The following is a 23,422-nucleotide window of genomic DNA, read 5'->3' on the forward strand; positions in this document are numbered from 1 at the left end:
GACCTGCCCTTTGCACTGTCTGATAGTGTTGAACCTGGTTCCTGAGCAGAAACGCTCTCCAGGTGCTGTGTGCTCCGACAGGTCAGGGCAGCACCCAGGAAATGGCTATCTCTGCAAACAAGAAAATAGTATTTGTTTTAGATGCTTGTAGGAACTAAGTTAAACCTTTGATCTCAAGAGGGTTTCCTGTTTGTAGAGGAAACCCCTTGGGTCCCAGAATGGGAGCAGGGAGTCTGAGCAAACCCCTCCTTCTTTTGTGACAACAATGATCTTCCAGAGGACAGATTTCATCCCTGGGTTGCACAAGATCCTGCATTGAAGGATGTTTTGGCCACACGCACTGCTTTAGTCCACTGGTGCCTCTGTTTAGCAGATTGTCCTGCCTTTTGGGGCTCGGGGAGATCAGCACAGGTTTTGCCCTGGGACTCTGGGAAGTCTCTTCCCTTCTTTTTCAGGAAACTTTCAGCTGCTTCTATAAATGCTAAAGAAACTGAGAGCAGTTGGTCAAGAGGAGTCACAGGTTGCCCCGAGCGGAGCATGAGCACCAGCGTGGTGCCGATGCCTCCATGCCAGACGCTGGTGGGACAGCAGGCGCTGCGAGGTCCTCTGCCCACCCCAGGTGCAGAGCCACCCACAGTGCCCATTCCCTCTGCCGGGCGCAGGGGCAGGGCAGAAATGCCTCTCGAGATAACGTGGGCGCCGGGTCCTGTCAGCTGCTGAGCTGCTATGTCCATCTTTAGCCTGCTCTCCAGTTACCAGCCACGTCCTCCGGCTGCCTCCAAAGATAGGCAAAGCCACCTCCCAGAGCCTGGGCTGGAAACTGTGGGGAAGCAGAGGGGGGATCACGGCCAGGGATGAGATTGATGGGATTTTTGTGGAAGCAGTGAAGGACGCTGCAAGTACGCCTGAGCTATGGCATCGCTGTGCTACAACAAGGGCTGCGGGCAGAGGTTTGATCCTGAGCACAACATCAAGGGTAGGTGGGCTCGTCTGCCTTGCACTAGGGTGAGCGGGAATGCGTGCTGCTTTCCTGGTCTGTGGTGTTGGCCGCCATGCCGCGGCCTGAGCTGCCAAGCAGGGCTGAGCCGAGCCCAGCACAGGCAGCCTGCATGGCAGGACCTGGCTCAGGAGCTGCCTGGCATCACGGGTGGCTTGCGGGCAGGATTGCTCCTGAAATGTTCTGCCTGATTTTTGCTTTTCAGATTCCTGCCTGTATCACCCCGGCGTTCCCATCTTCCACGATGCCCTGAAGGTGAGTGGGGCAGGAGCCAGGGCTGCAGCTGCAGGGAGGGACCTTGTGCCTGGTGCAATTGCCCACACCTGACCAGTTTGTCATCTCCCGGTGCCTAGGGCTGGTCTTGTTGCAAGAAACGCACAACAGACTTCTCCGAGTTCCTCTCCATAAAGGTGAGTGACCCAACAGCCTAAATGCACCCGCTGCTCCTCTGTCCTCTCCTCCTTGTCCCTGCCCTGCCCTGTCCTGTCCTGTCCCCATCCAACACCAAGGCTGTCCCCTTCACCCTGCCGGTTGGGGATTTCCTATCTGCTTCCAAGGAGCCTGCAAGCAAGGGTGCTGCTCCCGAAGTGCAGGGCAGGTGCTCCCAGAGAAGGGTGCCAGAAGGGGCTGGGATCCCCCACCAGGATCCTGCGGGATGAACACAAATGCCCCAAGCGCCAGCACAGCTGTGAATGTCTGAGCAGTCCTGGGGGGGAAAGGAGGCAGCAGAGGCCCGGGGACATGGGGGAGTCTCTTGCTGCCCTTCAGCTGCTAGGCTGGGGTGCAGCAGAGCTGAGACTTGTCTGCCATGGCCCCAGTGAGGCTGCCACACCGTCTTGTCCCCGGGAATCCCTGCAGATGCAGCCCCTGCCCTGGTGCAGGGTCAGAGCCCATCCCTGCAGGACACAGAGCCACCAGAGCACGGAAACTCACAGGGTTTGGGAGCAACCACCAGGTTAGGGAGGGCAAAGCGGGCATCAGGCTTACCTCTGCTGCTCAGGGATGCACCAAGGGGTTTCACAGCAAGGAGAAGCCCCCTGAGCCTTTCAGCCAAGAGGAGACCTCAGATGAGCTGAAGGCCAAACCAGTGGAGGAGCTCATCATCCAAGGACCAAAATCAGTTGAGAAGATGCAGCGGGAAAGACCAAGGTGAGACGGGCTCAGCTAACAGTGTCACCCTGCTGTGCCACTTCTTCTGCATGTGTCCTGCCCTGCTGCTTCCTCAGGAGAGGCAATGACACTTAAATTGCAAAAAAACCCACTCGGCCTTTGCTTCTGCTGTTTCCCAGCTCTGATGAGCCAAGACAACTGCTGCCAATTAAAGTATCCAGATCTCTGGAGCAGGCACTGGAGAAACTGAACCTGTCCTCCAAGGATGAGGCACCTAAGGACAGTTGCGCAGGTAGTGACGAGCTGATGGATGGTAGCGAGGTTCCATGTGGCAAGCTCAGCATGGGGTTTTGCGTGGCAGGTTCAGCATAGGATGGTGGGTGCTGCTTGCTCAGCCATCTGCAAACCCACAGAGCTGCGTCTCGGAGGCACGTTGCAATGGGCTGTGCTTAGAGGCCGTGTGTGCTAAGCTGGGGAGCTGGCAGTGGGGCTGCGGGGAGGGTTTGGGGGCAGGCACAGGTGGCACGCGCCCTGGGATGAAGCTGTGTTGCTCTTGCAGGGGAGGAGGCTGCCCAGGTGAGAGCTGGCACCACCTGCAAGAACGCAGCCTGCAAGGTGGTAAGTACCCAGCAGGGTCCCATCTTTGCATGGTCTGCGCTGCATGGCTGGGAGCATCGCAGGTCTGGCACAGGGGCTCATCTCCCAGCTGCCACCAGGTGCAGGGCAGGGTGCCGAGCGGGTAGGAGGTGGCAGTGCCCATCGGCTCCGTATGCTCCTGCTCATCCCATCCCTGGAGTGGCTGCCTCTGTCGCCTCCCAGCCACGTTCCTGCAAGAGGCTTCCAGGTTCCTGGATTGGTGGTACATTTGTGTTTCACTGCTGCTAATTGCTTGCAATGAAATATAGCGCATATTCAGGATATGGGCATATAGGTAAAATGCATGTGGAATAATTCCCACCAGCATTTAATTAATGCAGCACAGCCCACTTTCTATCTTGCCCCAAGGCCGCCTTGTGTAGGACTGTCTGCCTGCCTGGAGGCGTGCGCCGGAGGGACCAAGCTGCAGGAGGGCCGGCATGCTTGGAAAGCAGCAGAGAGCGGAGCAAGCAGGGAGCAAAAGGCGGGAGGTGGATGAGGACATAAGACTGACATGCTCTGGGAAGGAGGGGAAAGGACAGGATAGACGAACAGCCCCTTGCACCTTGGAGCGAGTTTCTGTGGTGTACAAACTTGCCCACTGTCCTGGTGCTGCCCAGCCCTGGGCTGGGACCAGGCTGTGTTTGGGAGAGGTCACACAGAAGGGCTGCTGCCAGGGTCACAGGGATGACACTAGAGTCCCAGTGAGGCTGGGGTGGCTGCCCTGCCGGCAGGGAGCAGGGACCAGTGCCAGGCTGTGGCTGGGCATAGTCCCAGAGCAAGTCCTCACAGATGCTGGACCCAGTGAAAGGGTGATGTTGGACATCATGCTGTGCCCTATGCAGGGATGGGCACTGATGGGCGGACGCCTGGCTGTGCCATGCCATACCATGCTGTGCCAGAGGCACACCTGAAACTTTTCTCTGCTTCTCGCTCCACAGATCTACCAGGGCCCAGAGAGCAACACAGAGGTTTGTACTTTCCATCCTGGCGTTCCTGTCTTCCATGAGGGGTAAGAAACAAACCTTTACTGGGGAGCAAACTGACCCTGCTGAGGACTGAAAGTGCCACATCGCAAGGTTGTGTGGCCTCAGCAGCACGGCCAGTGCAGTTGTGGGTGACACCCCCTTGGGTGACAGGTGGGCAGGGGGAGCTGCTGGTTCCAAGCCCCTCTCCCCCACCACCCCGAAGCCCGCTGTGGTCCCCTCTCCTGCTCCTGCAGGTGCTCCCCACTCAGGTCACCCCACTCTCCCCAGGATGAAGTACTGGAGCTGCTGCGGAGTCAAAACGATGGACTTCAGCGCCTTCCTGGAGCAGCCAGGCTGCAGCAGCGGGCGGCACTGCTGGATGGGGAAGGGGGTAAGGGGGCTCTTGGCGGGGGCGACTCGTGTGAGCAAAGTGCTGTTACTGGCACCCAAGGAGTGCTTCCCTTGCTCTGCATTCACACAGGTTTCTGCATTTAATTCTCTTAATTTTCATAATTGCCGGCAGAGGACTGCACAGGGTTTGAATGCCTAATCTTCACCCATCTGCTGTTTAAAATGCTGCTCCTACATTCACAAGACGTGTCAGTTCTCACACCCAATGGGCAGATGTGCAATAGGAAGCTGAATGAGGCAGGAGCTGGCCCTGGGCACAATGTAGCCAGTGCTGCAGGCTGCCGCACAGGGACAGGCAGCTAAGCACGGTAAAAGCCCTGCAAAAAAAACCCAAAAGTTTTGACAGATGACTGCAGATGACTGAATTTGGTTTTAATGAAGCTTTCCCTCTGCAACTGCTTCCCAGGAGGGACCTCATCTACATAGCAACATGGTGTTGTGGCAGGGCAATGGGGAAAAGATCCCAATTCCCAATATTGTCTGTGTGTGCCTAAGTTTCCCCAGGAAAGCTCTTGGCTGGAAACAGGCTTGAGCTGGGAAAGTTGCACCAAAGTGGCCCAGGATATCCCTGAAAGTGCATCATGTTCCTCTGAGTCAGCACTGCTCTGAGCAAGCCCCTCTGAGCCAAGTCTGTTCTTTGTCCTGGAGCAGAAAATATCTAGTGGATGTAAAGGAGGCTGCAGTGAATGAACTGTGATGTTGTGATGCAGATGCTTTGTGCCAATTGTCACCTGAGTTTGGGGCTGGGATTCCTCCTGGGGCATTTCTTTGGCTAGCAATGCTGAGGGCTTCAGGGAGTCTGTCTCCTGGTGATGTTCAGAAATGCCTGGTGGGGCCAAAGCTCCCTGTGGCACAGACAAGGTGGAGGTCCTCTGGGAGAAAGGTGAAACGTGGCCAGTTGGGGCTCATCTGTCTCCCAAATTTAGCATGGTGGCATGATCCATGTCCAGCAACAGCCCCTGCACTGCCCTCCAGACCGAGTTTCCTGACTGTGCACAGCGCCTATGAGCTTGGGCACAGCAGAATGACTCTGGAACAAGAAGGGAATGTCTCTGGTCTCGACACGTCCTTCAGGAGCAACCCCAAACACAGCACAGATGCCCCATGTTGCATGGGACAGCCTGGCAGGGGCTGCCCACCTTCGCATGAACCACCTTCCCTCAAAAACCTGCATGAAAGGCAAGGTTTGATCTTGCTTAGCTGATGCCAACCTCAGCCAGCGCTCTGCGAAGGACAGGTGCAAAGGAGCATCCTCTGGCACAGACATCCCCTCTGTTTGAGGTGTGCTTGGGCTAGATGCTGTGCCGTGACAGGTTCCTCTCCCCGGCAGGACAAGAAGGTGGTGTCGTGCCGGCAGGACTGGCACCAAACCAGCAGCCAGGTGGTGGTGACGGTCTATGGCAAGAATCCCCTGCCCACCCTCAGCAGCGTGAAAGCCAACCGCACTGTGGTGAGTGGGGCTGGCAGAGCTGGGCTGTGGATGTGTGCTTTCATGGCATCTGATTTTGATGAGCCAACAGCCAGGAGCCAGCCGGGTGCCTGGTAGTCTTCGATGGCCTGTTTGGTCTGTTGCTGCAGCTGGGGTTGGCACTGCCAACCTGCCGCCCCCAAGCTGAGAGCCGGGTGGCTTTGCTGCTGCAGCAGCATCTGCCCAGCCACTCTGGCTCAGTGGCTTTCAGCCTCAGTGGGTGGCTTTGCTGGCCTTGAATCCCTCAACTGGTGGCAGAGGTGAACCTGGCATGCTCTGAAGGGGGTGAAATGCTCCCAGGTGCCACGGGGATCGCCAGACCGTTACACCGGAGCCAGGACATGGGATGCATTACGGTGCTGGAAGGCAGCTGCACTGTCTGGGGGAAGAGCTCTGGCAGTGCTGTGCTACCCACTCAGATAATTTTCTGTTGATCTTTCAGCTTGAGGTTCATATCATCTTTGAAGGGAATAAGATTTTCCAGGCAGAACTGGATCTCTGGGGGGTAAGATCCTGTTTACTTGGATTTCCCTATTCCAGTAGTGTGCATGGGGCTGGGCTGCAATGCTGCGAGGCAGCCTGTGCTCTGGGAGAAGTGTTTGCAGCCCCAAATGCAGGCTCCCAATAAGGAAAATTACTCTCTGCATAGTCAGGATTCTCAGACTTTTGAAAAAGCAGCAAAATGGTTGTTGCTGCAATTTCTGCACAGTCCTTCCTGTCCATGGAGCATGAGGCAGACTTTGACCGTATTATCGCATAGAAATGTTGTGGCCCCTGGGACACCATCTCTTCCCTGGCTGGCACATCTGTGGAACAAACAGCCATTTCATAGTCCCTGCCTCGGTGTGGTTCATTGCCAGCTCTCGAAGCCTTGCAGAGAACACAGGTCCACCATGGCTGTCACAGCAGAGAGGACCTGTTTATCTCCAGAGCTCCAGTTTTCTATAGCAGCACAGGCTGATGGGGAAATTATGTTTTTCTCTATTGATCCCATAGTGGTAGCACCCCCTGGGAGCCATGCCAGGACTGTGCCTGGGCTCGGTGCCTGTCTGACTGCTCTGCACTACCTGAGGCACCCTGGCTACTCTCTTTTAAACGCTGCCACAGCACTGGCTTGCTCTTGTTGGGATCATCTGGGAGCCTGGTTGCCCAGGTACTGGCATTTATAGCCATCTCTGCTAGGAAATGCCTTAGGGATTGTGAGGAGGGTTGTTTTGGAGGCTGCCAGTGGCTGCACCGATCAATCCTGGACTAAGAGCAGAGCTGGTCGTTGCTGCCAGCCCAGACTGCCCCAAAGGGTCTTTGGCCCAGCAGGTTCCTGTCTCCCCCTGCAATCCTGCTGTGCCTGCGGGCAGGCAGCGGTGTGAGAGGAGAGACTAGCTCTCTGATTTCTCAGCTGCTTGCTGGCTGGGGAGGAGCAGTGAGACTCAGGAATTTGCATGTGCATTTCTTGCCTTTACTTCTGGTGCATGTTGTCTGCGCCCGCGGGCAGCAGAGTGTGCTGCCGGGTTTGTGTCTGTGTGCCTGTGTCTCAGCGCAGCTCACTGCCGTGGAGAGAGGACGTACCACAGCTGTGCACGTGGCTGCGGCTAGCTGAGCTCTCCTGAGCTCTGTACCAGCACTGCAGTGCTGCTTAGACATAACACCATGAAGCTCAGCTGGAGCCCAGGTTTCATCCTGCTCTGTCTCCTGGCACATGAGGAGAGGAGATTTCTCCTCCTCCTCTGGCAGGGCTCTGCCAGTAAGGGGAAAGATGAGCATGTGCTGCCTGCCCTCCTGGGCCCAGCTTACTCTACCTTTCCCTCTCTCTAGGTCATCGAGATAGAGAAGAGCTTTGTGAGCATGGTCCCTACCAAGGTGGAGATCATGCTTTGCAAAGTCAGCCCTGGCTCCTGGGCCAGGCTGGAGCTCGCCCAAAGCAGGTTGCACTCCCATGGCAAGCAGGAGAAGGAGGGTGTCAACGCAGAGGAGCCCGGGGCAGCGCAGGGGGAGGACTCAGATGACAGCTTGAGCTGGTCAGAGGAGGAAGACAAGGAGCTGGAGATGGGAACACCGAGCAACTGACAGTCAAGTGCTTCAGCAGCTGAGCAGTGCTGGCTCCTGAGCTGCTGAGGACCTTGGCACCAGCTCCAGAGGAGCAGACCCAGCCCAGAGCTATGTGCAGGCTGCAGTATGCCCTCTCCCCCAGTCAGAAGGGGCAAGTAATAAAAACTCAGAGCAAAGGTTATACTCTGAAATTCCTGATAGGCGCTTAAGAAACATCAGCGAGCTGAACCCTGCCATCTGTCTCTCCCTCTGCTGTGCCCGGCCAGGGCAGGACAACAGGAGGAGCTCCCTTGTCTGCACCTCAGGCAGCCTGTGCTTGTGCCAGGTCTCCTTGGGGCCAGGGTGCTCATGGCCCGGCATTCTGCCTGACCCTGGCATTTCTGGGCAGTGCAGAGCCCCGGGGCAGCAGGCTGAGCTGAGCTTTACCTCCCACACCACCTCACTCCCTCTGCGGTGGGGGAGCTGGGCCCGGGAGGTGTTAGGAGGGAGATGGCGACTGTGGGCACGAGGGGAATGTCGTCGCTGCCTGCAGCTCCAGCGGGGACTTGACGTCCTCCTCTGCAAAGATCTTTATAGGAGTGAAACTGCCTGGGTGCGAGAGGTCGATACCTACCAAGCGACGGCAGACAAGGAGGCCATGGGAGGCGGGGGATCCCCGAGGGGGTTTCGCTATGTAACATCTCCCAGCGCTGGGAAGGGGGGCAGAGGGCGACGCACACCATTTGCCGACTGTACTAAAACATTCACGTATTACAACCCGACAGCAGGAGCGGGCAGGGCCCGCCGCGCTCCGCCCCACCCGGGGCCTGTCCCCGTCTCGCGGCCCCGCCGCTCCCTGCGCCGAGAAGAGCCGCGCAGCCCGGCGGCTGCACCCTCCGGCCGCGGCGCCCCCTGGCGGGTCCTCCGAGGGCGGCGGCGGGGCAGAGGGCGCCTGCGCGCGGCGGGCGCGTGGCGCGTGCGCGCGGCGGCGGCGGGGGCAGGCGCCGGGGTGCGGCCGGGTCGAGGGTCCGCCGCCGCCCCGGGAGCAGCGGCCGCCGGTGGCGCGAGAGGTGAGCGCGGGGCTCGCGGCGCGGGAGGGCGGCCGGCGGCGGGGGCGCTGTGCCGGTGCGCGGGGGCGGGCGGCGCCCCGGGCTCCCCGCGTGCGGCGGCGCGGCCCGCGGCGGGCCCTGAGGGGCCGTGAGGTGAACTGAGGTGCGGTGGCCGCGGGCCCGGCGGTGGGGGAGCGGTCTCCGCGGGCCCCTGGCCCCGGGCACCCCGCGCATCTACGGGTGTTTCTCCTCAGCGTGGCCGCCGGGCGGAGACCGGGGCAGGCGGCGCGCTGGGGAGGAAGATCCTCCGTGTCCGGCCGCCGCCACCCTCTCTGTCGGCGGGGCGGCGGCCCGGGGCCGGTGCCGGCCTCTCCCGGCCTGGGAGCTGAGGCGGTCGCGGTTTCTTTCCCGGGGGAGGCTGTTCGCGCGCTGCCCGCGGCTCCTCGGCACCTGCCCCGCTGGGGAAGCAGCCGGCTCCGGAAGAGGGAAGGGCGAGCTTGGGAGTAGCGGCGTAATCAACCCCCCAGCCGCGGGGCATGTTGTTTTCTTAGTTTCCAGAGATTGTAGGAGATGGGATGCAGGTCCCGGCTTCTGCACTCGGTGGTGTTTGTGGAGGTGAATGTTCTCATCGGGGGGGCCGGAGACGCTGGAGGCGTAGGGGAAGGGGGATCTTTTGGAACAAGCTTTTCTCTGGTCCCATTTGTCGCTCAGGGATGTGCGGGAGGCTGGAATGGCCCCGTGGGCAGGTCCTACTCTTCCCTCTTCCGCAGTGTCCGAAGGTAGGGCCGGGCTGTTCTAAAGTCAGGCTGATGCTAATCCACATTAGGAGTACCGTGACAAATTTAAGGCGACCTCTGCTCCCAGTGGATATAATAAAAGGTTGGCATATGATGAGTTAGCCTTTAGAAAAGGTCTCTTGTTTCAGTGCTGAGAGTGGATTTTCCTTTACAGGGGTATGTAAGAGTAGTCATATTTGATCTTCTCTCTAAAAACTGCCAGATTGTTGTCTCAGGAAGAGTGGATCAAGGTAGTGACCTAAAATATTCTGAGTGCTGAGGGGTTTCAGGAATCACAGGTACTGTCTCATTTAGCAGCCGCTACAGAGCTTTCTTTCATAAGCTTAACGGTTCTCTTCTTGAGTCCTGTAAACTTTCAGTATTTGTAACATCCTGTACTGAGGAATTACTAGCTTAACCTCAAACCCTGAGAAGCAATGCTATCTTTTATTTGTTCTGAACCTCCCTCTTTCTGATTTAATTTGATGTCCCTTTTTTTTTTTTTTTTTGAAAGAACCAATGAATAGTTGGTATCTGTTTACTCTTTATAAACACTTGTGATTCCCATCATATTTACTCTGAGTTACAAAAAAACTTCAAATGCTTTTGTTCTTTATGTGTACCCTATGCTTGCAACATGTGTCCTGTGCTGGAGTGCGGTGTTCCTTGTGCCAGCATCATTAGCTGTGTGCTCTTTGTCCCAAGCTTATTTTTTGATTTTAAAAAGCTTACGTTCTCTTCTGTGTCAAATGTAAAATATATAGCATGAAGGTTCTGTTTGGCCTGTTTGCCAGTGTTCAGCTGCACACATGTTTTTCTATAGGGAACTTAAGCTTATGAGACATATTTGGCCTTTTAGCTTACTATTTCCATAAAAAAAGATGCTTTTAAATGTCCTTAGAAGGAACTTTACAGATATCTTGGAAAAACAATGAAATATGTGGTTTGCAATTAGTAGGAGGAAACTGCATAGGCAGTTTGATTTGCTTACATGATGAGGCTGTGATTCTTTTGGAGTCCAAAGTGTTTTCACACAATTTGGTGTCATGTAAAGATCCATAACTTTAAAAGGAGTATTTTATTTTTTTTACTTTACTTTCCTGTGCCTGTATGTGTAAATCTGATAGACTGCTGAGAGACTCCTTGCCACTCGTAATTTCTGCTCACTTTTTAGAACTGCAGTACTCAATGCAAACGAGACTGACAAATATCACAATATTGTAGCGCACAAGCCATGATACACTACACACTGAGTGCATGCTTTAACTCATGTTTTAATCGTATCAAAACTTTTTAAAGACACTTTTGAAAACTGTTATTGATTGACCAAGTACTTTTTTTTTTTTTTTTTTTTTTTTTTTTACCCCCCAGTGAAATTTGCGGGTGGAGGAGGAGAAATCGAAGAGAATGAAAAAAGTGTGTAGGCTTTTTTCTCGAGGAAAAAGCTTGGATTTTCTCAGTATACATATTGCCCTTCAAATACAACAGTGGCTTTGTTACAACTTTTCTTAAAAATAAAGAGTGTTTAGAGTGCCAATGAATGCCAGGTGACAAAAGATGACAGGAAGATAGACTAACAGGTTTTTTTTTTCCACCTCAAATAGGAATCAGGGATGCTTTAACTGGATTTATCATTCATCCTGCAATGTGCTTAATGCACCTCTTCACAGAACCTCATGTCTGAGATACAGACAGATACTGTCTTTTTTTCTTTTAGCCAACAGTAATGAATAAGGCCTATAAAAGGTAGGAAGGATATACGTTATTCACTTTTTATGAACTGACTGTGATACCCAAGACCTCTGCAAGTTGCTTGTATCACCCAGGAGGTGTGTAGTGGATCTGGGCACAGAACCCTGCAGTCCTGACTCCTTTACTGTGCTCACCCTTGAAGCGTGTCAAGGTTGCTCGTGTTCAAATAAATTGTGAAGGGTACCAGTCTTGATGAATCTGTGCTTCTGCATGTGGTTGCAGGAGGAAAACCAAGTTTAATACTCTGCAGCTTTTGATTATGGCAGGATACATGTCACATTCATATACTGGGGATTCAGATACCTCCTGAAGTCCTAGTTTTTAGTTCCTGTATGGCTGTGCAACTGCACCTTGGTGTAGTGTTATTTCACAGCTGTGCAGCTGTTTCATGAGCTTGTTTCTAATGCCCTTTTGAAATATTTATTATCCAATAAACATAATCTTGGATTCATAGAATTTAAGGTTGTTGATATTTGGTCACTAATGTCATTGCTGTCCTATAAAATTTGGAGTATAAGTGCCTGTAGTAAGAGTGTTGATGCACTGAGGTTTGTGTCGTTGAGGTGCCCAAATACCTCATGTAGACCACTCCATTTTCACTGTGGTTCCCTAAGAAATACTGCTTACATGGTAAAGCTTACGTGTGTTTCATGCCTGCAAAAAAAAAAAAAATCTTTAAATCGATAAACCAATTTCAGCCTAATTTGACAGGGCTAGAGGTTTTAAAAACCTTATATGAAAGGTTTTGGGTGGTTTCCTTTATTTCTTTGAAACAACTTTTTGAGCCAAAAGGGGTAAGGCCTTTCTAGCATTCACACTGAGGGAACAACCAGTGAGAACTGCACTCTTGCTAGGCATCAGTAAAATGTGCATGGGAGCTGAACCTACAGGCAGAGCTCTGCAGACAGTGAGCTTCCTCGATTCTGCTGTTCACTTGCAGCTCTGGGTGGTGGACTGCATGGTTCCTGTTGTGCTGCCTGAAATCTGGCTTGGCTTGTTGATTTTTCCCCCCCTCTGCTGCCACTCAGGCTGTTGCCCTGTGTTTTGTTTCTCTTGCAGGTAAATGGCAGGACAGAAAGAGGTGTGAAAACTTTGAAAGGCACTGAGAAGTCCAAGTAGGTCATTCATTGCTGAAGGGTATTAGGGATGAGGTCCACTATTTAACTTTTTTACTCTTTCTTGGCATGCATTCTGAAAGTCTGGCACTTGCCCATTCATTTGTCCTTGCCTAAAACAATGGCGAGTAAGCTGAGCTGTTGTGGAATAGTAACACAGTCTTGATTAAATTGCTGGGAGCCCCTTTCTCTTCCCTGTCAGGTCTGGTGGCTAAGCTGCACACATGAAAAATCTTTTAACTCCTTTGCATGGGTGAGGATGGTGGGGTATACTTAGAACTGCCTTACCCACCCAATTCATTGTTGAAAGTTTCTGCCTGACTTCACGTATCAGGCAGACAGAGTGAATCATCTCTGATCTAGTTTTTGTTACTGAAAGATGAGCAATTAAGTCGTTTAGATTTCTTAACTTCTGCTTCTGCTTGCTCCTGATAAAGCAGTATCAAACTTCTGAGCCTGCAAAACAGGGAGGGATTGATCAAAGGTGGTGGCTGAAGAGTACGACACAGCTCAGTACAGGTGATTTCAGCTGAACTCCTAGTGTGTTTTTGCTCGTTTTTGGCCAAAATGGGGCCCTATCCAAGCTGGAAAGAGAGATACGGAAGACCTGACAAACTCTGTGAAAATGAGGTTATCAAAGAGCAGTATCAAAGCTAAATTCCACCTAACGAAGAGGCATCTGGTGTTAACGTAGCAAGGGCAGAGACATATCCCGCTAAGAAGTAGATGCTCTGCCAAGAATGTTTTGAAGTGCAGGAAGTATAAAAAGCATAAATCTAGAAAGCCCCAGAAGAATTCAGGTTCATGTTTCCTCTCTGTTTTCTGTCACTGTTTTCTCCCTTCTCTCAGCAGACAAGGATCTTTCCTTCAGAAGTGTTAAAGGGAAGATCTAGAAGTTTTTTCTCTCCCACAAAAAAATTTTTGTGCAACATGAAGTTATTCTGTGATGTCACTTATGATAGCTTTGTGGGGAGGGGGAGCGGAATCCAAATAGTGAATTTCCCTGGCAAATGTCTGGCTGGGTTACAGGAGAGCAAGCTGTCCATGTTAATGATACCAGAAAATATGTAATTAGGTCAGAACGGGAGCAGCTCTCTAGATGATGTCTTGACACGTCGATTGAAATCCTGCACATTCCAAAGGAAGTGCCAGGTGTGCAGGCAGCGAAGGCAGACTTTGCATCATCTCCTGAGAAGGAAACTAACCCAAACAGGAATGCCAGTTTTCTAATTCAAAGGCACTGATGGACAAGATAGAAATAACTCTGATCTACGTATTTTTGCACAACACTTCTTTGTGGGGTGGTTGGGTTTGATTTTTTTTTTAATGCTTTGAAAATTTTTCCCATTCTGCTGTAACTGCTAGAACTCTTCATGTTCTGATGGTCTTCCACCTTAACTGTAACAAAGTCCTTTCTCTGCCAGGACTAAGCGACCTGAATTACCTCTCACTACTTTGGACTTTCCATTCAGTCCTTTCTCTTGCTGAGTAACCTTTAAACTTGGCTTTGAAGCTTGTGCCCAGCTTTCTGTTTCTAAATTCTAAGTCTTGTTTTTGATGTGTTGACATGTTAATCTATGTTTTTCCCTTTTTCAGTTCTTGTTACCTGTTGTATGTGTCGTTTTTCTCTCTAAAGTTTTCCCCAAAAATTCTTTTGAAGCTCACCAAAAAAAACCCCAAACAAACCCTAAACCAGTTTTCCTGCTCTTGGTAATGTTTGTTGGTAATTTTGTTTTCAGAGTATGATATTTTTTCAGCATATATTTATATTCCAATAGCATGCAGTGCCAGGTTCAAGGGTGCTTGAGAAATATACAGAATTTTCCATGCAAATTTGAACCCCAGCTTCTTGCCATCTTATGAGAGTTTTATTGCTAGGCAAATTGTTTACAAGAAAAAAATAAATAGAGACTTTATACATTTTGAACAAAGCGATATGTGGATTTAATAGAAAAGGCCTGATGGAGGTAATATTGTTTGCTTGGTTGTGGTTTAAATTAAAAAAAACTTTGTCTTCCACATGTAAGTCTTTAACCAAACCACACCTGCTCACAACGTACAGGTTCTGGAGTGTAGGATCTTCTTTCTACTTTTTTTTTTGATTAATTTCTCTACATTTTGTGTTTCAGTACTAAATCGTGTATCCTCGTGTGTGTGTGTGTATGTTTCTGTATTGCATATGCCACACATGATTCCTTTCAGCTAAGATGATCTTTAAAGGAGCCCTGCAGAGAAGCATACTTAAAAGCCTACAAGCTCTTTAATTATATTTGTGTAGTTCATACTTAGCCTGATGCTTTGGCATGTTTGCATGGAGTTATTTCCTACTGCAAATGTTGTTCTTCTAAAATCCAAGCATTAGTCAGGTAATTCAAGATATTAATGCTGTGAAAGAGCACTCGTTCCAGGCTTTTTTGTTACCTTACTACTGTTCTCCAGATTGAAAGCTCTAATGACCTCTTAAATAAAGCCCCAACAAAATAATTTTTGGGTAATACACTTTCATTAGAAATTTTAAATCAGGTTGAATCAAGCTATTTTAGCTGCTGCTGGTATGGGATACACGTGGCTTTGCAGTTTACCAATATATGAAACTGCCTGTATTGTCTTACAGCATTGGTGTGATGACTCTCCAGATATCAGTGCCTGGTGTGTGCAGGTAGGGCTGCAATTCTGGGATACCCTGTCTTTCTGTGAAAAGCTCTGGACACAAATGCATAGAGTTGTAAGCCCTCGGGGGAGCTCGTGGTTTGTGTTTTAGAGAGAGATCTGTTTCCAAGTCTTTGCAGTTTGTTTATTTTAGAAACTAGGAACAGGGCATATAAAAGGCTTTGTGTATCTCATTCTCCATGAGACTTCTGTTGCTATAGTTGAGTTTTTATTGCATGTATCCAACTGACTTAGTTCCGCCATCTCTGTGATGTCACTTGTTATTGACTGATCAAAATATTGGTCTGTTGCATAGGTAATTCATTTGGAAAAAAACTTTTGCTCTGGAATTGTCGGTCACCAGTAAGGTTTCTGGCACAGCATCTTCTAGTACTTCAGTGATTTGAAGTAAACACAGGAATAAGCTTTAAAACCTGCTCTCTGTGCTGCAGTCCAGCGATACGTTGGCAGCAATTGCAGTGTATGGTGTTCCTCCCCCGTGATTCATTCTCACCATATGCTACCACTGGCTTGGTTGTACCAACACCGTTGATTGTGGTACTACTCGGTAAACTGGATGAAACAACTCCTCACCCTCTTTCAGTGTGTGGTCACAGCTGAGGAGGTGGTTTGCTACCTGGGTGGGAAGGGGAAACAGGGTTTGGAAACTTCTGAAGGCAGCCTTGCTGCTGGAGAGAGTGTGGCAGTGTCTCAAAGCAGGTAGTGATCTGCCCTACAGAGAGAGCAGCAGTGGAGACTAGGATGGTGAGTTATGGTTGCATCTTCAGGTAGAACAGTGTTATGGTATTAAAATACATCTCCTCTTCCATCACTCTGTCACTGTTTGCTTGTAGCACTTAGACCCTTTGTGTTCAGAAATATGTTGTATTGTATGCTGCCAGTAACAGTGTTCAACCTCTATTAATAATGCTGAAAATGTTTAATTTGTAATGTTTTAAGTAATTTTATATTAAAAGGGGTTTCAACTTTGGGGTTTGCAAAATGCAAGAAATGTTTCTAAGCCTCTAATTTGACAGAACCTACCTACTTTTTTTTTCTTCCCTGTCCCCCAGCCCTGTTAAATGAAAATCTTGGTGCAGGTCTTCTGGAATAATATATGCAGTCCTGCTGTCAGCTTTCGCTGGTCAGTGCTGTTCTTCATTTTACTGATTACCATTACAATATGCAGTTGCATACACATCTCTCTTTACCCTTGACTGGAGCCTTGAAAATGGATGACTGATTTTTTTGATGTATGATGAAACTCGCATGTATGCTTTTCTGCCAAAGCTCAAAAGTACTTGCCAGATTTCATTTCAGGTGATTCATGTTGTTTTAGAAATGTAATTCCTGCCACTTTGAAAAAGGATAAGCTGCTTCTGCATCTTCCTTCTGCTTGTTTTCCTCCAAATTCTTCCTTTCCAATGTCCTGCTGGGTCTTTCTGGAGCAAGGTTTCTGCACTGCTTCCCACCAGTGACTGGTTTTCAATAGCACGTGTGTACATATATTGATACTTCCTTAAGCACTGTATATCGTAGTGACCACAGTCACTATCACTCGAGTTGCCTGTTGCAGCTTTGTGCCAAAGCTTAAGGTAGTCTATTGTCACTTAGTACAGAAGAATCATGTGTGCTCCCAGTGGGAACACGGCAGTATGCAGATACAGACTTTGTCAAAAAGGACAAAGCTGAGACTTAAATGGTAATGAGTTGTTGATTTGTTTGGATGGTCTTGAAGAGGAAGTTGGAGGGAGGGGGTTTAATGACTTTTGTAAGTGGAGTGCTTCACTATTGCTCATTTTCATATGTTCCCTTTGCCATTTTGATGGTGTTGGAGCTGTGATCTTTCTGGAATATGCAGTATAGTTCCTCCCACTATTTGTTTCTTCTGTTTGAAGCAGCGTATTTGCTGCTGGTTGCAAGTTGAGGATTACTGATAGTACCTGAAAGGCATTTGGGTGAGAAGGCAGATGCAAGTTCCTTCTTGTTCAGCCTAGCAGTGGAAGCTCCAGCATACAACAAATGTGCAGCAAATGACTGCTCGTAGTTGTTCCATGCTATTTTCAAAGTTCCTGCTGTTCATGTGATGAAAGTTTAGAATGAGTTGAGTTTTAGGCTATATCCATTTGATTATCAAACCTACCCTTCCCATATCAGGAAAGGGATAGGGAAGCCTTTAAGTGTCAAGTATCTCCTGTGACAATTCCCCAGTCTGCCTAGGAAAGCTGTTTGATTGCTGATCTTTTACAGCATGTATTTTTCTAGTACTCAGTATAAGCTTTCTTTATTGTAGCTCAAGCCCATTAAGTTCTGCTTGCTCTGTCACTGATTAGTGAGAATAATCTGTTCTTGGCTTCTTTAGAAAAATTCTTCATGTATTCTAATCTGGGTACTATGGCTAGTTACATTTCAAAGAACAGCTTTTCTTGTACATGCTACTTTCTGAACCTTTTATCTGGTGTCCTCTAAGTAATGCAGTTTCTTGACGTCTGATCCCGAGTTGAGTGAATTATTACAGTAAACAGTAGCAGTGCAGCCCAGCAATGGGTATCTTAGTTTATTGTATAATTTTTGGACCTTTCTTTGTGGTAAACTGTTTAGGCAGTAGAATATGTAGACAAGAAGTGAATCTTGGAGGGTGTGTGTGTACAGAGGTGTGTGTGTGAACCTACAAATGACAGAGTATCTTGTAACTAGATCTGAGGTCATGATCCCTTTCCATTTGCAGGTACCTCTAAGGACTTGTCCCTTTGCCTGTGGGAAACTGTCTGGTAGTAAGGCAAGACTGTGGGAATTTGGCTAATTTGTACTTACATGGTTGGAATGCAGCCGGTTGTCACTGAGCTCTCAAGTCACTGCATCTGCATTTCACTATTGTCTTTCTAGCCTGTGAGCTCTTCATAATGGCTTCTGAGACACTGAGTGTGTCTAGCTGTGATAAGAAATTGTTAGCTATATTAAAAACACTTGCTAAAGCTTATCTTTAAAATGACTATCATTGAGTGTGCTTTTCCTAACTTTTTTTCCTTGCTTTGTGCAGGACTTTGTTTCTGGGTAAAGAATGCAGACTATAAAGTGTGTCGTTGTTGGAGATGGCGCTGTGGGAAAAACTTGTCTTCTCATCAGCTATACCACCAATGCCTTCCCGGAAGAGTACATCCCTACTGTGTTTGACAACTACAGTGCCCAAATGACTGTTGATGGCCGGACAGTTAGCCTTAATCTCTGGGACACTGCAGGACAGGAGGAATATGACCGCCTGCGCACGCTCTCGTATCCTCAAACCAATGTATTCGTCATCTGTTTCTCCATCGGTAGCCCCTCTTCCTATGCAAATGTGAGGCACAAATGGCATCCTGAAGTTTCTCACCACTGTCCAAATGTTCCCATTCTTTTAGTAGGCACGAAGAGAGACTTGAGAAATGACCTGGAAACAGTTAAAAAGTTGAAAGAGCAAAGCTTGGCTCCCACTACCCCGCAGCAGGGGACTTCGCTGGCTAAACAAATTGGAGCAGTCAAATATTTGGAGTGCTCAGCGTTGAATCAGGAGGGTGTTCGGGAGGTGTTTGCTGAAGCTGTGCGTGCAGTTCTGTATCCTGTGACAAAGAAGAACACAAGAAAATGTGTCTTATTGTAGTTACCTTGGGTGATGGATGTTCGAAGTTGAATATTGACTAGAATCTTAGAGGGCTCTTTAATGAGTTAAATTGAAGATTTGCATCTTGCACTAACAGCTCTAAGCAGAAATGGTGTATGCAACGAATATTCTTGCAGTCTTATTGCTTCAGGGAAACTGAAACAACAGATTTTTTTCCAGCTGAGAGGTCAAATAGCTACTTTACTTCTAAAGTTCCAGTCTCCAGCTTCTCCAGGGATCACTTGGCTTCTGTCCTTATTTAGTGGAGGAAAATAAAAAAGGGACTTATTTGAAGCCAGACTTCTTTACTAGATAGCCATCAGTTACTAGATCTGCTGAAAAGCACAAGTTCTGATAACTTTGCTTTAAGTGTAGCTGCTGCTTTTCCCATCCTTTATTTACTGATTGAATTAGTTTTACAAACAGAAGTCTGGCTGTCCAGTTGTTTTAATTTGTCAATTTAAAGCTTGAAAACAATTGTTTACATGCAAAAATGCCTGAAATATTACTGAGATTCATCTTATAGTGAACTGTGATCGTTTATATGAAGAGTTAGCATAAGGCATGTTTAATGCAATGAGCAAGACCCAGGGAACACCTGCAATGATTTTATTAATAGAAGCAGGAGCTGATTTCTCCTAATGTAAGGAACTTAGGATAATGATGAATCACTCAGATGAGTGATTTTCATACTTTTGATTTGGAGAAGTGGAAGAGTAGTTTAGATGCAAGTCTTCCATAATCTTCTAAACTGAGTTTTTATTTCACTCTCCAAAAGAGACTTTGCACCCTGAGGATAAAGTTAACAGTTACCTTCTCAGACTGACTGAGGTAGTTGGGATGACACTTCTCAAAATGAGATTTTTCAGTGTAATCCCTTTGATGAATCCCAGAGACTTGATAGCAGACTTTGCTCTTGAGGAATTCATTGCTTCACTTAATGTTCTTGGGGCCACCACCTGAGATTTTTATGGCAAATTCCTTTGTTGTTTTTCTAGGAGAACACTGACAGAAAATTTGGAGGTTCTGTTTACAGGAACCCTTGTTTCTTCCTGGCAACTCACTGATGGTTTCAGTTAAATTTGTAATCGTTAGCCAGTCACTGGATAGGTTTACCTGGGCAGTTTTCTCCTCTCTACTAAGTGATCAGTTATTATAAACTCTTTTACCTGAAGTTCTATTTACGTAGTTTTTAACTTTCCTTAGCAGCTCTAGTGAGTGGCAGCTGGCTTTTATTTTCAGGATGTGCACTGTTCTTTATGTGTGATTCCGGAACCAGCTGAGGAGTGAGCGCATGAAACCTTCCTTAGACTTAACCTTACAGCTTGGTGGTATGAAAGCAGCATGCTTCAAAGATACTTTGTGTGAAACCAATGGTGCTGGACTGGGCTTTGTTGTCTGAAGTTGACAGTGCTGTCTTTGTCCGGATGCAGCCTCAACTGGTAACTCAGAACTTGCTTTCTTGTGATTCCCACACATGCAGAACTGCACTGGTGTATACCCTGGGCAGAAAAAAGCCTCATTTTAGCAAGATAACAGAAAATACATCAACAAGGTTATTAGGGGTCTTGTGTTAATTTGACCTTGCTTTATCTGATATGGGCAAAAAACCCAGGTGGATAGAAACATTCATATTTGTGCCCTAATTCCCCTCTTTGAAGAGGATGTGCCTTTCTTCAGCTGGTGTAACTGATGCTGACACTGACTGCAATTTTTGTATATCTGAGGTATGCTTGTACTGGTACTGCTTTAGCAAACTGCAACCCATAGATTATAAACTGCAGTTAATACAAACACTGGTATATGTGGCTAGTGAACCAACACCAAGTTCCAAACATTGCCTGATCGCAGGCAACACCAAAACACCCGTTATGCATGATGTTTGCAGAAGCCTAGAGATTTTTCTTCACCAAGTGCCATTGCCTGGAGCGTCTTTGCGTCTTTTGCACTCGTAGAAGAAGTGCTGTTCCAGATGTGGCTCCTACCGCAGTGCCCTGCAGGCTGTGAGGGCATAGGAGTATTTCAGTGAGGTAATCTCTACTCACCACGTTCTGCCTTTACTTTAGTAGTAGGCCTTTAGTGTGGGCTTGACTTGCAGGGAGCAATTAACTCTGTGCCTTGTAATTCAAGATTATTTTCTGTAGGTAAATTTCAGTAACTGAGTCAATAGAGTTTATCATGTTTAAAATGTATTTATTTAAGCCAGTGCACATCATTTTTTTTTAATGCTCGTCAGGCCTAAATCAACTATCTAGTTACCCTGGTGCAAGCCCATAACCTTTGCTTCGTTCAGAGATATACTTTAAAAAGTTTGTGATATGTTTGAACTGCTCTTAAATAGACTTTTAATTTCAACAACAGGCACCTCTTTTTTTTTTTTTTGCTACATATATTTGCAATTTTGTACAGAAGCTACTACTGTTTTAAAAAGTTTTTACTTTTTTACATACTGAAATCTTTTAGTTCTGCATCTTTTGTGGTTACTCCTAACTGGATTACAATAATTTTATGGAGAAGAAATCCTGTGAGCAAGTATTGCACACACTTCCCCTGTTTCTGTAGGGTCACAGAGCAGCCATCCTGGTGTTAACTGGAAGAGAGTATGGTGAGATAAAATTCAACTACTTAATCAATTTATTTTAATTGATTACATTTGTGATTGCATTATGCTAGAACACTTTATCCCTATCTAGATTACTTAATAAATGGATTGCACAACAGTACTGAGGAGAATAACATGATAGTGATGAAAATGAGCAGAAAGTGAACTTTGAACACCGTCAAAAACTTTTTACTGACTTTGGAGTACCTCATTAATAGTCATTTAGATGCCTTCTATTTCTGTCGCTTTCTGCCAGGAGCAAAAGTCCTGCCGGCTGACAGCTGGTTCCCTCCAGCCTGTGCTTTTCATGAGAATGAGCTTCAGGAGCGCACGGATCCGACGAGCTTTTCCATTCAGTGGGCATTCTCAGTTTGTGATCTTCGTTCCTTTTTTTCCCCCCCTGCAATTCTTGGTGCATTTTTTTGTAAGTAGTCCAGTGCTTCAGTCTACAATCCATTCCGTTCCTCCCACGTGTTTTGTTTTTTTTTTTTTTTTGTCCTGTGGGCAGGTAACAAATACAGACTTCACACAATCCCACAGCTGGATTTTGTCTGTTTTCAGGAGATCAGAAAACCCAGGTTAAGCTGTGCGGGTTTGCCGAACTGTTCAAGATTCCTCACTTTGTTACTGAATAGAAGCGCAGTGTGTATGTCTTAATTCACAGAACAGACTCTCTATGAAGAGACCAATTTTAATCTTTCAGTTTGTGAATGATTTCTGAAATACTTAAGTGTTTTTTTTAGATATAGCTGAAGCCATCCACAGGGAGCTGAGCAGTTCAGGAATTCTGTGTCCAAAGGATGTTATGAGGTGCGCTTAGATCTATAAGTGCTTTCTCCAGTTTACAGCTGTAGTTGTTTCTATGAAATTTAAACTAGAAGAGCCTCACCGTGCTTTGTCTCCGAGAGGTAAACCTTGCTCTGTAGAAACCTTGGTGCTGCTTGGGCTGACCCTGAGAAGCGGATGGATCTCATGGGGGTCCTCACTCCCCCGGGTGGGCTGTGAGGAGCACCCATCAGCAGTGGGAGCCCAAGACTCTTAAGTGTGGTACTGATACATACACTGGCAACTTGATTTTATACTATAAAAGAATTTGTATTACAGCTAACAGTTTTAAAGGATTTTTTTTTTTTTTTTAAATTATGCGGAATTAAGTTGTAATAAACCTTTCCTCATATCTCTGGCTCTCATATTAACTCACCCTGCTGTTTGTAACGCACCTGTTCTAAACGTAGTTCTTTCCTGTGGAAAGCCAGACCCCGTTTCTTAAATGCAATAAACGATTTTTCGGTGAATGCCGGAGCCTCTGCACTTCCTTCGGACGTTGCGGGGCGGGGCCGTGCGGGGGCGCTGTTTGCCGGCCCGGGGTGGCGGCAGCGGCTCCTCTGGGTCGCGGTTCCGGTTCCGGGTCGGCACCGTCGCGATGTCAGACTCGGAGAGCGAGGAGGAGGGGGATGGCGGCCGCGCCGAGCCCTTCTCGCTGGCTGGGTTTCTCTTCGGCAACATCAATGAGGCGGGGCAGCTGGAGGGGGACAGCGTCCTCGACAAGGTAGGGCAGTGTCGCTCCGGAGAGACGCCACTTCGGCCCGGCCCGGCCGGCGGCGCGGGCTGAGGGGCGGGAGAGGAACCGGGGTCCCGGCGGCGCGGCTGCGGGGCGGGCTAGGGAGGAGGTGTCGGTGGGCCAGGTTCCGGGGCAGGCCCGGGGAAGTGTCGGTGGGGCACACTCCAGGACGGGACCGAGCAGGCGGTTAGGGGGCTCGGCCCGGCCTGGCTGGCGGAGCCGGCAGAGGCTCCCAGCTGGGACGTGGCTCTGGTCTTTCCAGGAATCCAAGAAGCACCTGGCCGGGTTGGGTGTGCTGGGACTGGGCAATCTGATCACTGAGATCACAGCCAGCGAGGAGGACAGCCCAGAGGCCGATGGAGCCCACCTGGACGAGGAAGGTTAGGCACTGGGGTACCTGCAGTTAAATGACAGAGAGGCTGCAGGATTAGAGCTCTTACTGGAGAGGAAGAAACGCACCCAGGTCATCTGGGGCTGCAAGGAATATCGTGATGTTATCTGGTCAGAGGTCCTCTGGCAAAGGCCTTGCCTTCTCCTTGCCAGAGTGAATCCCACATTATTTCCTGGTTGCTTTTAGACTTGTTCCTTTAATTTTTTTATGTTTTTTTTTAGTTGTCTATCCTCCCTCATAAATAAGTTTATTCTGTGTTTCCCCCTGTGTTAAAC

General features: G+C 48.6%; 3 protein-coding genes across 5 annotated transcripts in view; all 3 read left to right on the forward strand.

The window, feature by feature from the left end:
• Positions 1-906: 906 nt before the first annotated feature.
• Positions 907-7,803, forward strand: ITGB1BP2 (integrin subunit beta 1 binding protein 2). Its single transcript, XM_050901818.1, has 11 exons — positions 907-976; positions 1,203-1,252; positions 1,351-1,407; positions 1,998-2,146; positions 2,287-2,399; positions 2,667-2,725; positions 3,685-3,755; positions 4,000-4,102; positions 5,453-5,572; positions 6,033-6,095; positions 7,403-7,803. Exons 1-11 carry the CDS (start codon positions 913-915, stop codon positions 7,652-7,654), a joined length of 1,101 nt encoding a protein of 366 aa, XP_050757775.1. The 5' UTR covers positions 907-912; the 3' UTR covers positions 7,655-7,803.
• Positions 7,804-8,637: 834 nt separating this feature from the next.
• LOC127019555 (rho-related GTP-binding protein RhoG-like) lies at positions 8,638-22,490 on the forward strand. 3 transcript variants are annotated; one of them, XR_007766948.1, is made up of 3 exons: positions 8,638-8,685; positions 17,997-20,623; positions 21,452-22,490. XR_007766948.1 is itself a non-coding variant. In XM_050901659.1 (2 exons), exon 2 carries the CDS (start codon positions 18,018-18,020, stop codon positions 18,591-18,593), a length of 576 nt encoding a protein of 191 aa, XP_050757616.1. In that variant the 5' UTR covers positions 8,638-8,685; positions 17,997-18,017; the 3' UTR covers positions 18,594-22,490. The 3 variants fall into 3 exon arrangements, 1 of the variants encoding a protein (XP_050757616.1); XR_007766949.1 differs by lacking the exon at positions 21,452-22,490 and adding an exon at positions 21,156-21,199; XM_050901659.1 differs by having other exon boundaries at positions 17,997-22,490.
• A 128-nt stretch (positions 22,491-22,618) lies between these two features.
• The window catches only part of TAF1 (TATA-box binding protein associated factor 1), a 34,804-nt gene continuing 34,000 nt past the window's right edge, over positions 22,619-23,422 (forward strand). The window contains 2 exon segments of the mRNA XM_050901511.1: positions 22,619-22,744; positions 23,019-23,136. Of these exon segments, the coding sequence (XP_050757468.1) occupies positions 22,619-22,744; positions 23,019-23,136 (244 nt within the window).

This window comes from Gymnogyps californianus, chromosome 9 (assembly GCF_018139145.2).
Source record: "Gymnogyps californianus isolate 813 chromosome 9, ASM1813914v2, whole genome shotgun sequence".
Classification (NCBI taxonomy): domain Eukaryota; kingdom Metazoa; phylum Chordata; class Aves; order Accipitriformes; family Cathartidae; genus Gymnogyps; species Gymnogyps californianus.